This window comes from Choristoneura fumiferana, chromosome 7, assembly GCF_025370935.1.
Source record: "Choristoneura fumiferana chromosome 7, NRCan_CFum_1, whole genome shotgun sequence".
NCBI classification, from domain to species: Eukaryota; Metazoa; Arthropoda; class Insecta; order Lepidoptera; family Tortricidae; genus Choristoneura; species Choristoneura fumiferana.
In genome coordinates, this window is record NC_133478.1 from 7,203,638 (window position 1) to 7,215,832 (window position 12,195).

Consider the following 12,195-nt stretch of genomic DNA (forward strand, 5'->3'; position numbering starts at 1 on the left):
GACGCCCAAAGAGTATCTTAACTTTAGATGTACAAATCAACTCAACCTAAATTATTGCTAGTAAACTAATTCAATTTATCTGTGGACTAATTTTGTGGCTAGGGCTGTATAAATCAACATCTAGCATACCGATAATTATCTGTTGTATGCAACGCAACTGTAATGGCATTACATGATCGAATTCCTAGACAAGTTATGTTAATGTTAGATATAGGCAGGGGACTAACGAAGCGCGAACATGCTGGCTGCATCATTAGGGATTATTGACGTTCAAATTGGAGTCTTTTTTTGACTGAAGCGTGACGATGAGTCTACAATGCATTTTTTATGTTTGTATATCTACTATACCTACGCGTAAGTGTGTGCTTAAAAGTTTTCCAGCTAACATGTGCGTAGGTCCATATTAATACTCTTAACCATTCGTGAACCTTACGAGTATTACACCGTGATTTTAAGAGCACGTATGAACACAGAACGTTCATTGGCGACAGTATCTAACTTCTGTTTCTATAAACTTTACTTCATTTTTATGTATGCTAATCAATCCAGTCGAATAAAAAAAACCCTAAGTACTAGTTTTCCGAGTGTATAATAAATTATGCCTATTTACACTGGTCACTTATTCTGTGTTACCACTATGTGTGTCGCCTCTAGTAATATAATTTTGTGAACTTACGGATGCTGAAGTTGAAGAACAATGTATGATTTAAAAAAGCTCTTCTCTTTTTGTACGCGTACCTAATCCAAGTACAAAATTGTAATTGTTTTGTACAGTAGAAAACTTTAGTATTTAAGAATTTAGGCAAGGGAAAAGACCATTTTTCAACAAATGAAATTAACAGCTGTAAAAAACCAACATTTTATTAATATCACAATTTCACTGACACTCAAGGTCGCTTTAAGTCATACGATACACTAATGAGTATTAAGCACAGAAATAACTACAGTGACACACAAACAGTCCATCAAGTTTTAGTTCCGGTGACTTTCTAAAGTCTTTTAGAGCTTGTAATTTAATTTCGTTACTTAAAATCAAACTTATTAAACTGGATAAATCAACAGATCGAGTATTCACGGAACGCCTAACGATTTTTCTACTAATCCTACATCAGGTACATTGTCACTCAGAGTACGAACACGGAGTCGTATTTAAGAAGCTTAAGCTGAATCGACGCAACTATGATCTAAATAATATCAACAGGCAAGAGATAGAATTAAATATATCAGTCTGCAGAGAGTTCTCCACTTTGATATGCCCATAAAAAGCCGTCCTTATACAATATTTAGTAGTGTCCATATCCGTGACCGCTGTCTTCGGAAAGCGCATGCGCGGCGTGCTCAGCAAAATAGTTTTCGTGGGAAGCAGGCTGCTCAGCATAAGCCTTCAGACCCTCGGAGGCCTCGAAACCACCATGATGCTCGAGTCCTCCTTGATGATCCTCATGCTCGAGCGCGGCGTGGTGCTCAAAACCATGGTGCTCAAGACCTCCATGATGCTCAAGACTTCCGTGGTGCTCAAGACCTCCATGGTGCTGAAGAGCGGCGGCAAGATGTTCAGTGTCGAACCTGTGGTCCTCGAGCACTAAACCATGTCCGTGGTTGTGCTGGGTCTCGGGGTGGATCTGCTTAAGTTCCTGCTCATGCTTTCCTTTTTCTAGCGGGTGATGGAGCAAATGGCTGTGTTCTTTCTTGACGTAGACTGGGACGGGGTGGAAATGCTCAAACTTGATGGACTGATGCGACTTAGCGTGTTCGTGTTGGACGTGGTGATGGTGTTCCGACTCGCCAATGGCACCGTGATGGTCGAGCTTATCCTCGATTTGGGGAGCTTCGTCGTGGATGATGCCAGGATAAGCGGCCACCACTGCCAAAAATCCCAGGAAAATCTGAAATCAAATGTTATAGCATAGTTAACATCAGTTATCCCGCTTCAACCATATTTGAGCCTAACTTGAGGCCATTTGCATGCCAACGGATGCACGTAATAAATGTTAAACTGTTAGATAGAGCACGAATTATTACAACTAAACCAGTTTTACAGCGCTGAGAAGTGCAAGGAACCCCGCGTCTCAGTTATGTAACGTGAAAGGAACGGCTTCCTATAAACTAAAAGTAAATGTGTGCCGTTCGAGCAGGAAGACTCGTTCCTTATGGCCGCTCCATTGAGCTCATACATAAATGAATATCGGTAACTAAGTCACTAGTTCATTTATGTTAATTTTATTCGATTGACATGGATAGGCGATAGCGATCTGAACTTTTGCGTCTGTTTCACCACACGTCTGTCGAACTGTCGATTACGCACTGTGACCGGCACTTGCACGAACTTGATAAAGTTAATTAAATAGACACTGAGTGTTACGCACGTGGTACTGCATGCTGGCCGGAGGACTTGACTGTTCGGGAGGGTGGTTGGTAATGCTGGCACTTGTAATTTGCATCGCTTATATACCAGGTTTCTCCGCTCCGTGTGTGAGTGCTTTGAGTTACGTGCACTAGTATTGTCTGCCCGCGTGTTGATAGAACAATAGATAGAAACTGTTGGGAGATTTATGGAAAAACTACGATTAGATATTAGTAGGATGCTTCCATTGATCCCATTATAATGTAACGTCTCAATGGAACCGCGGTTGTTTGGTAACAATAAAAGAACATGCTTTACATACGTAATGGTAATTATTGCCACTTAATTAGGTATTTAACTTGCAAATATGCATTCCAGTTTTTGTGCGTTTAATAGCTTTTCACTACACTGAGAACAAATTGAAATTATAACGTGAAAGTGCTTCAAAATTACCGGACAAATAAACTATATCATACAAAATATTCATTACATAGCTTATTTTCAAAAAGGTGCCTAGATTATGTTATTTTGGAAAAGATTTATAATAATCAGCTTTATGAATAACTATGACTGTGTTTTTTATTTGCATTGAAATGTACATTATTTTTGTGTAACTTTCCTTTTAAGCAAATTACAAGCAGTATTTTTAATAAATAAGTGATTTACTAATTTGTGGTAAATACAACAATAAAATCAAAGAACAACTAAAATTTAATGTACACTTACCTACAAAACTTTACCTTTACCTTTTTTCGCGCACCGTCTAATGAAGATTTATTTGGTGCTCGATATTATTGCTTGCATCTCAGTGATGAAACTAGCGCTGCACGAAATTGAAAACAATTAATTATTACAGCTTTTAATTAATCATACAAACATGAAAACGATTTATCACCCATTTCAACCCATATATGCCCAGTGGGTCGTTTTTGTCCCGAAAGGTACGTATCGGTTAACGCGCGATTTTGCAAAAGAAAGTGCTTATTTGCGATGTTTAGCACCATCTATGAAATAGAATTTGATGAATTGATAATTATAATATTGTAATCTAGGTTGTTTTAGTAGAAATGCATAGTTAGCAAGTAGGAATACTTAAGTAAGTACAGAGTTTATTTAAAATGACAAAGTATACTGATTATTTTTATTTTTAAATGGGTGTCTTTAGGACTAAAGAATTTAAGTAGCCATATTGTAAAACTTTGAAACATGTGTTTTTTTCTACGTAAGTCAGCGTTGTTTTTTTTATTATTACGAGAGGGAGGAAAACGAGCAAGCGGGTCATCTGATGGGAAATGATCACCGCTGCCCATGAGTACCAACTACTCAAGGAGAGTCATTGGTCCGTTGACGGCGTTTTAAGAAAGTAGCTTTTTACTTGAAAGCCCCGATGTCATAGTCAGTTGGGGCGTTGTTATTGAAAAATTTGGGCTTAACGTAGATAAAAAAAATGTTTGTTAATACACTAAACATTATATTTGAGGATTCGTGGTGACTGATAACGCAGTGACAATTTGAGTACCAAATGAAACTAACAAAAAATCCAGAATACTTACTTAGTAGGGCAAGTCATAAAAATCCTAATCCCATAACCTAAATCCATAAAAATCCTGGAGGCCCAGTTTCTAAGCGTTACACTACTAGGAAAATCGAATCCATTGCCTAGAAAAAATCAGTCATTTAATCAAATTCCTGAAGAAGAAATCACAAAATTAGCCAAAAAGGCAAACTCGTTTCTTTGCACTTTAAAATTGTTTATTGATTTGAAAAAAGCCCTGAAATACGTCCATGAGTCGACGATATACAAACTTGTAAAGTCAACTCATTTTACCTTGAGTTTGAAAGTTTTTTATATCAATTTTCTTTGTTAAAATCTCTGTTTGGTACATACTCAACTCAGATACCATCTCAGCATGTGCACATCGGCAATTCTTTTGTATGTTAAAACGCCTTGCATTATTATTTAATTATATGTATTGTTAAATGCGTCTGTTTAACATTGTTCTGCTTTCGACTTCAGTGTCATTACTGCAGGGCTACTGCGATCCTTGAAACTCGAAGTTCGTATCGTACCGTCCCTCTCGCTCTCGTATTAAATAGTATAAGTGTCAGAGGGACCGCGCGACACGAACTTCGACTTTCGAGTTTCGTAGTAGCCCTACTGTAACGATTCACAGGTTCATAAAAGCTGCGAGTGTTAAGTTACACGTTTTTATTATGCTGCTTTGTAATACAGGAATCAGTTAAAGTTGAATAAAAAAGCATTAACCCAATTATTTAAATTATTCTGATTTAATTTCAGATTATACTCAAAATATAGAAATAATAATAATTAAAAAACCGGCCAAGAGCGTGTCGAACACGCCCAAAATAGGGTTCCGTAGCCATTACGAAAAGATAAAGAAATATTTTTCAAAGGATTTCGTATTTTATATGGAATCTTCCAAGTTAAGGTATATTTTATACCCTAGGCTGCTATTTACTCATAAACTACTAATAATTCTCAAGCAAACTTAGCCATTATAGTTTTTCTTGAAAGTTTGATATAATTACTACCATCCTGAATTTTTTCAAATTTTTCCACCTACTGGTTTAGATTTTAGAGGGGGGGGGGACGCTCGATTTTAATGAAAATTTGCACTTTAAAGTTGAATATTTCGCAAACAAATCACTGAATCGAAAAATCGTCTTAGGAAACCCCTAATGGTTTTAAAAGACCTATCCAAAAACATCCCACACTATAGAGTTGGATGAGAAAAAAAAACACCCCCACTTTACGTCTATGGTAGGTACCCTAAAAAAATGTTTTTGAATTTTTAATTGTACCATTTTGTCGGCATAACTTACCTACATATTCGTGCAAAATTACAGCTTTCTAGCATTGATAGTCCCTGAGCAAAGCCGCGGACGGACAGACAGACAGACAGACAGACATGGCGAAACTATAAGGGTTCCGTTTTCGCCATTTTGGCTCCGGAACCCTAAAAATGAGTCATTGCATCAGATTTTGTCTAACATAAGATGAGCTGAGACTGGATGGCAAACGAGCAAGTGGGTCTCCTGATGGTAAGAGATCACCACCGCCCATAAACATCTGCAACACAAGGGTTATTGCAGATGCGTTGCCAACCTAGAGCCTTAATAATGGGATACCTCAAGTGCCAGTAATTTCACCGGCTGTCTTACTCTCCACGCCGAAACACAACAGTGCAAGCACTGCTGCTTCACGGCAGGATTAGCGAGCAAGATGGTGGTAGCAATACTGCATACTCGTATTTGTAGGTATCTATTTCGTGTAGATAATTTCGAGTTCTGTTTACTGTTTTTTTTCTGTTGCTGAAAATTAAAATGAGATTTCTAATATTAATTATACTTTATCAATAGGTGACTCCCAATATCACTCTAGCTGCCGTTGTAAAACTGGCCCGCGCCTGCACGGCTACTACGAAACTCGAAACTCGAAGTTCGTGTCGTGGGGTCCCTCTGACACTTATACTATTACTACTTTATTATTACTTATACTATTTAATACGAGAGCGAGAGGGACGGTACAATACGAACTTCGAGTTTCGAGTTTCGTAGTAGCCCTGCAGCCCAACCTCCTTATTGGAAAATTCACCCCTGTCTGTTGTAAAGTTTCATAATAAAACATTATAGAGCTTTAAATACAAATGGTGTCACTCGCCTATGTTTTGCTTGAGCCCCTTTACCTACCAACTAACTTCAATTAAAATCTAGATCAGATCAAATTCTACGATAACATTAAAAAAATTGCAACATCGTAGTATCTTTAGCCGTCAACGAAATTGCAAGGCGTTATTTCAATTTCCAATACAAAGATCCGAGGGTATCGATTCCACATCTCCAGTCATGTGGCAATAGTACAGTATCTATTGCATTTATTCTGATCTGCAACAACGATAGTGAAGTCCAAATAACTAGGCGTTAGCGTATTATTTTGCATAGGTAATAATTATACGAGTACGCTATGTAACCGCTTTGTAACCTGTTGTTCGGTATACATATACAAGTTGGGCCCTGCGTAACAGGAGCAAAAAATTAAATCACAGCTTCAACTCTTAATCTTGAGCTAATTTAGTTCTACAACTTTTGAAAATAACTTGTATTATGATTTTTATTATAGTTTGAAGTGTAATTGGACAAGCAATGTATTGCGAAATCCGTCATTTTGTTACGTGACAGGCGATGCCATTTAGGCTATTGGATGCCGTAAATTAAAAATACAACTTAATTTGTTTGAAATAAACTAAAAAAAATGCAGAATTAAAGTAGTTACATTTGAGTAGCGGAACCTGTTTTAATTTTTTGCTCCTGTTACAGGGCCCACCCGGTATATAGTTGATAACTTTTTCGGCATATCTCACTAATATTATTATATCCTGTTTTCTATTAATTTCATGTGTTTTTATGAACAATAAAGAGTTCTAAAATACAATACAATCCCACTAATAAATGCGAAAGTTTGTAAGTTTGTTTGTTACTTTATCACGTCTGAAACGTTGAACCGATTTAGATGAAATTCGGTATACAGATAGTTTGACTCCCGGAGAAGGACATTTAATAGTCTTTATCACGGAAAATCGCATAGGGCCCGTAGGATAGCGATAAACGAATTCCACGCGGACGGAGTCGCGTGAACGGCTGATCTAACATAAACTAAACTGCACTGCAACGGACCTTAAATGGAACTTTTACTTCTAAGGTCCTTAGGTAAGTGTCCTAAAAATATTCTAATTGTCCATTTTTAGATTAGTATCAGAAAATTTTGGACATGTATTTAATTTTCTTCTTTTCTCGAATAAACAAAATTAAATAATGATGTAGAGATATATATAGCCACTTAAAGTAGAAAGGGATTTGAACTCGCATCTCCTGGTTATAGTGCCAAGTGTCTTATCAACTAGACCACTGAGACTGCCGATCAACCCCCTAAAAACTTGAACAAAAGTTGCATCTTTCAATTACGGAATGAGATTAACAAAATGAATGATGAACGAAAGCCTATAGGCTAGTAACAATTTAAATCTTACACCTATGCTAGTTGGGTAAATGTCATGAGACAGAAAAGGAGCGAGATAGTAATAATCACGTATCAGACAAAGATAAAGTATATCTCATGTCGTTGACTTTGCTTGAAAAAATCGTTTGAGAAAATGTAGGTGTTGATAATAAAAAACAAAATGTTGGTATGCTATTATATATAAGCATATATATATTGTGGACTAATTTTTATGGCAACATCTTTTACATTGTATCGATGGTAACGCTTGATAAGTTGCGTGCATGCAAAGTATATGCAAAACAATCGTGTGTGTCAGTCTTCCTTTCATCGCCTTTCACGTAAAATTAATTAATGAAATTAATATGATTATCAATTTTAATAAGTACCAACTTACCTAAATTTACGAGTAGGTATGTTGGAGAAATTAAGTTTCAATTATTTTTATTTATGGGTAAAACGTGTTACCATAATAATTTCGAGAAGCAAAAACTATAAGGGTTCCTAGTTGACTACGGAACCCTAAAGAAGGAGAAGAAATTTGACATCAAGTATACCTACTAAAAAGTGTTTAAGTAAATCTATGATAGGTAGGTGACGCAACAAGTTTTTGCACAAACACTAACTAACACTAATTAATATAGGAAGAGTCATTCACGATGACGCGTGCCGTGGCCCGTGGTTCTTATTACAATGTCATTAATGGCTAATTTTGACAAAATCACGCGTCTTCGTGGATGGCACTAGGTATATATCTCATTCATTAATTTATGACTGGATTGGGCAGAAGTGTCTCTTTTGGAAAACACAAAAGAAAGTAGATAAATAAAAGAGAGCTTTGGCCACATCGTGACAGTACAATAATCTGGTATACTTAATTAGGTAGTGCCACCAGAGTTGAAGTCACGCACATAAGAACATGTCGTGTAACGACAGCAGGATTTTGACATTTACTCATTCATTTCATTCATTCTCCTTTTCTGCAATCAGTTCTTTTTGTAGCTGTGTGTCTAAGCATTCACTTCCATTCTAGTGGCACTACCTATAGTAAAATTCTGGTAGTCCGGCCAAGATCGTGTCCGTAGGACAAAACTCTTGAACAGCATAGACTTGAAATTTGGTGATAGGAAAATGAATTTGGATGACAATGCAAGTACAGTCAACGAAATGTAGGTATACTAGTCGAAAAGATCGTATTATTAGTGTGTGTAATTATTTCTATTTTACAGCATACTCGTATTAGTATCAACTGTAACACTGTAAATTTTCATTGATATATAAATTAAATTATCCCGTCATTTTTGCTACGCCACAGAATAAACAATAGTACAAGTGCTACGGTTTGCTTGCGCGATGAAAAACATTTTTATTTTCATGTTTCTATGCCCTTAAGTAGGTAAAGAGTTCTCTTGGGATTCAGAAACCTCTTACAATCTACAATAATTGTACAAATGAACATGAGCGCAATAAATGAATATGAATGTCACAATATTGGTAGAGCGGGCAATATTTCCTCAATAAAAGTAAGCGGTGCCATTGACTGTATAATAATAGTGATTAGCTGAGTCACTGTCCAAATCAATCAAACAATACACATTATAACTATTTCTAATACTCAACTTGGTATTTTTTGGTTGTACATGAAATGTAGAGCACGCTTTCGACAGCGTTTTGTTTCGACATAGTGTTTTAAGGTAGTTGTAGATCTAAGTAATTACTTGCCAAGCTTTAATCTATGTGCTGGATGTGGTGACGGCACTTTTATCAACACTGACCACGTAACAAAAATAGCGTAACTAACTAGTAATTATCAATTAAGAATATAAGTCTTAATTTCTTTAGTAGGTATCTGCTTACTTTAACACTTCCTCGCATTTGACTAAGTAAATACTGTTGGTAGGTTAAGTATGATGTCGAAGAAAAAACAGAGAAAAACTAAACAATAAGAATGCTTTTCCGCCATCTCGAACAGTGCCGACGTCGTCGCCGACTCCCGACGATACTACTATCGTATATCTACTCAAGCTTAAACTTGAAAATTGATGTCAAAGTTAAATAATAAATAAATACATATCATGGGAAACTTGACACCGAAATTGACCTAGTCACAAACTAAGCAAAGCTTGTACTATGGATACTAGGCAACGGATAAACATATTTATATAGATAAATACACGTTTGTTCCCTGGCAGAGAGGGCGGTGTCTCTTGTGGGATGCAACGTGCGTAAGTACCTTTGCGGCATCACACCTGAGTCACACGGCGAGGGCAGCTGGTTCCGCGGCTGAAAACGCCGCGCGGTCGAAGCGCCTAGAATACTCAGCCTTGGAACCGACGTACGACTTTGTGCCATTTGCGGTCGAGACGGCTGGCCCTTGGGGGGTGGACGGCAGTTCGTTGGTTTGGGAGCTGGGGCGCAGGATGAGGGATAGAGGAGGTGACCCCCGTTCGGGATCGTACTTGGTCCAGCAGGTCTCGTTGGCCATACAACGGGGCAATGCCGCTGGGTACGTTTATTATTGGGTACGTTTGGGCCAAGTACGAATCGAACGGGTCTTGAGTAGTTTTTATTTTATTTTATTAGGTACCTATGTATTTTTTTTTCTATTTTTTCCGTTTCGATTTTTTGAATATTTTGTATTTTTTATTGCATAATGCATATTGTTTTTTTGTGTTATTTATTATTATTTAATTTTTATTTTTTTGTGATTAGATAGATAAATAAATTATGATGTAAATGTGAAAAAAAGACAATTACATACTTAATTACACATTAAACGTCCAAGACCCGAGAACAATAAATTATGACACACGTAAAGTAATTTAAAGCTATATAATGTAACTAGTTAGGCCCAGACAGTAAATCTTTAGCTTATACTAGCCTGTTACTGGCGACTCCGTCCGCGTAGAATTCGTTTATCGATATCCCGCGGGAACTATGTGATTTCCCGGGATAAAAACTATCCTATGTCCTTCCCCGGGACTCAAACTATCTGTGTACCGAATTTTATCTAAATCGGTTCAGCGGTTTTGAAGTGATGGAGTAACAAACAAACAAACAGACTTGCAAACTTTCGCATTTATAATATTAGTGGGATATATACTGTGGCCCAGATTTGCTTTGTCATCGAATGTAGGTATCTAGATTGAAATATGCCATGCCTAGACATACACGACATTATTTTAACATGCGTCAGACATCACGATAGAGATTGATCTCGAAGACGCGACGGCCTTCCTAGCTCCTCTAGAGTGAATACCTAGTGATAGACTGACCGATCGACGACCGGATAGCCAACTGGTCAGAGAACCTGACTATGATGCTGAGATCCGATTCAAACGAGAAAATGATATTCTTATCTTGGCCATTTAAGCTTATCTAATGGCTGAGTATGTACTTATTTATATATAGATAAATATGTTTAAACGTTGCCTAATACCTATAGTATAAGCTTTACTTAGATTGGGACTAGGTCAATTGATAAATTTTATTTGACGCATAAATGTGATGTGATGCCGTCTCTATTTGTTTTATCCGAATAGACAGAGACGGCATCACATTTATCCGTCAAATAAAATTAATCAATGGATGGTGAAACAGCCCTTTATTTTGTTTTATTTTTAAATCACTGTAGCACAGCATTGTAAAGCAACAAAATTTGCATTGAACAAGTTATCTATTATGTCACATATTCTTATATATAGTCGCTAACGAAGGTATATACCTTTTATATTTTATGTAGGTACCAATATAGCAAGACATTAGAGAAATGCATATGATTTAATGAATGGCTGATCTTGAAATTGGAACTGGTCGAACGATGAACCTTGGCCGGTTAGCATCATTAGTTTTTTTTATGTTGGTTTTACGCTTATTACTTAAAATTACGTTGGCGATTTACTTTTTGCTTGTAGGTTGGTATTGCCGTTGATGTCTTATACAAGGTGAATGCGATTTTGAAAAGGATTAGAAAGGCATATAAATAAAAAGGAATTTAATTTTAAATCTACCACTCTCTACCCCTTTGTTGGCGTATTACGGCTTTTTAGGATTCCTTTGACCTACAAATAAACCTTTATAGTTTCACAATGTCCGTTCGTCCGTAGTTCCACGGCTTAGCGTAGACTGTTAGCGTGACTGTGCTATAAAGTTGTAATTTTGCATGATATATTAGGTAGGTATGTTTACCACGTCAACAAAAAAAAATTACGGTACCTCGCCCCTATACGTATAGTGGGAATGTTTTATTATTGGCTAAGCTAAACACATAGCGTAGTATAGTTTGATAGCTCTTTTAAAAATATTGTAGGTTTGCGGAGAGGCAAAGTGCCCCCTCCTCCCATATCTAAGCTAAACATTTGGATTGAAAAATAAAAATAAAAATGCAGGTAGTAGGTAGGTACAAATGTAATGAATTTTAAAGGAAAACTATCAAAGGCTTTACAAACTTGTAACTATCGAGTAACGGTTGATAAAAATTTAACATTGAATATTTGCCAAATATTAGGCGGCGATGGCGGGATGAATTGGACTTCTTCTTGAAGGACTGGCCCTTGTATGCAGGGGACAGAGAGCAGTGGAAGTATTGGGGGGAGGCCTTTGCTCAGCAGTGGGACAGAATAGGCTAATAATAATAATAATAATAATAGTGCGGAACCCTCGGTAACCATTGCTCGTGGCCCGACACTCGGTCGACTTTTTAATACTAAGGGGCTGTTTCACCATCCATTGATTAGTGTTATAACTGACGGTTAAATGTTATGCCGTCTCCGTCTATTGGAACAAAACAAATAGAGACAGCATCACATTTAACCGTCAGTTACCACTAATCAAT

At 36.9% G+C, this 12,195-nt stretch overlaps 1 protein-coding gene across 1 annotated transcript; it reads right to left on the bottom strand.

Annotated features, from left to right (window-relative positions):
• Positions 1-843: 843 nt before the first annotated feature.
• Positions 844-2,474, bottom strand: LOC141429595 (uncharacterized). Its single transcript, XM_074089981.1, has 2 exons — positions 2,367-2,474; positions 844-1,886 (listed from the first exon to the last, which is right to left on the bottom strand). Exons 1-2 carry the CDS (start codon positions 2,439-2,441, stop codon positions 1,284-1,286), a joined length of 678 nt encoding a protein of 225 aa, XP_073946082.1. The 5' UTR covers positions 2,442-2,474; the 3' UTR covers positions 844-1,283.
• Positions 2,475-12,195: the final 9,721 nt, after the last annotated feature.

Bases quoted from the DNA above. Each gene is read 5' to 3' on its own strand.
- LOC141429595 (XM_074089981.1), bottom strand. From the start codon at position 2,441: ATGCAAATTACAAGTGCCAGCATTACCAACCACCCTCCCGAACAGTCA. The intron at 1,887-2,366 runs GTGCGTAACACT...ATTTGATTTCAG, and splicing joins CGGCCAGCATGCAGTACCAC to ATTTTCCTGGGATTTTTGGC.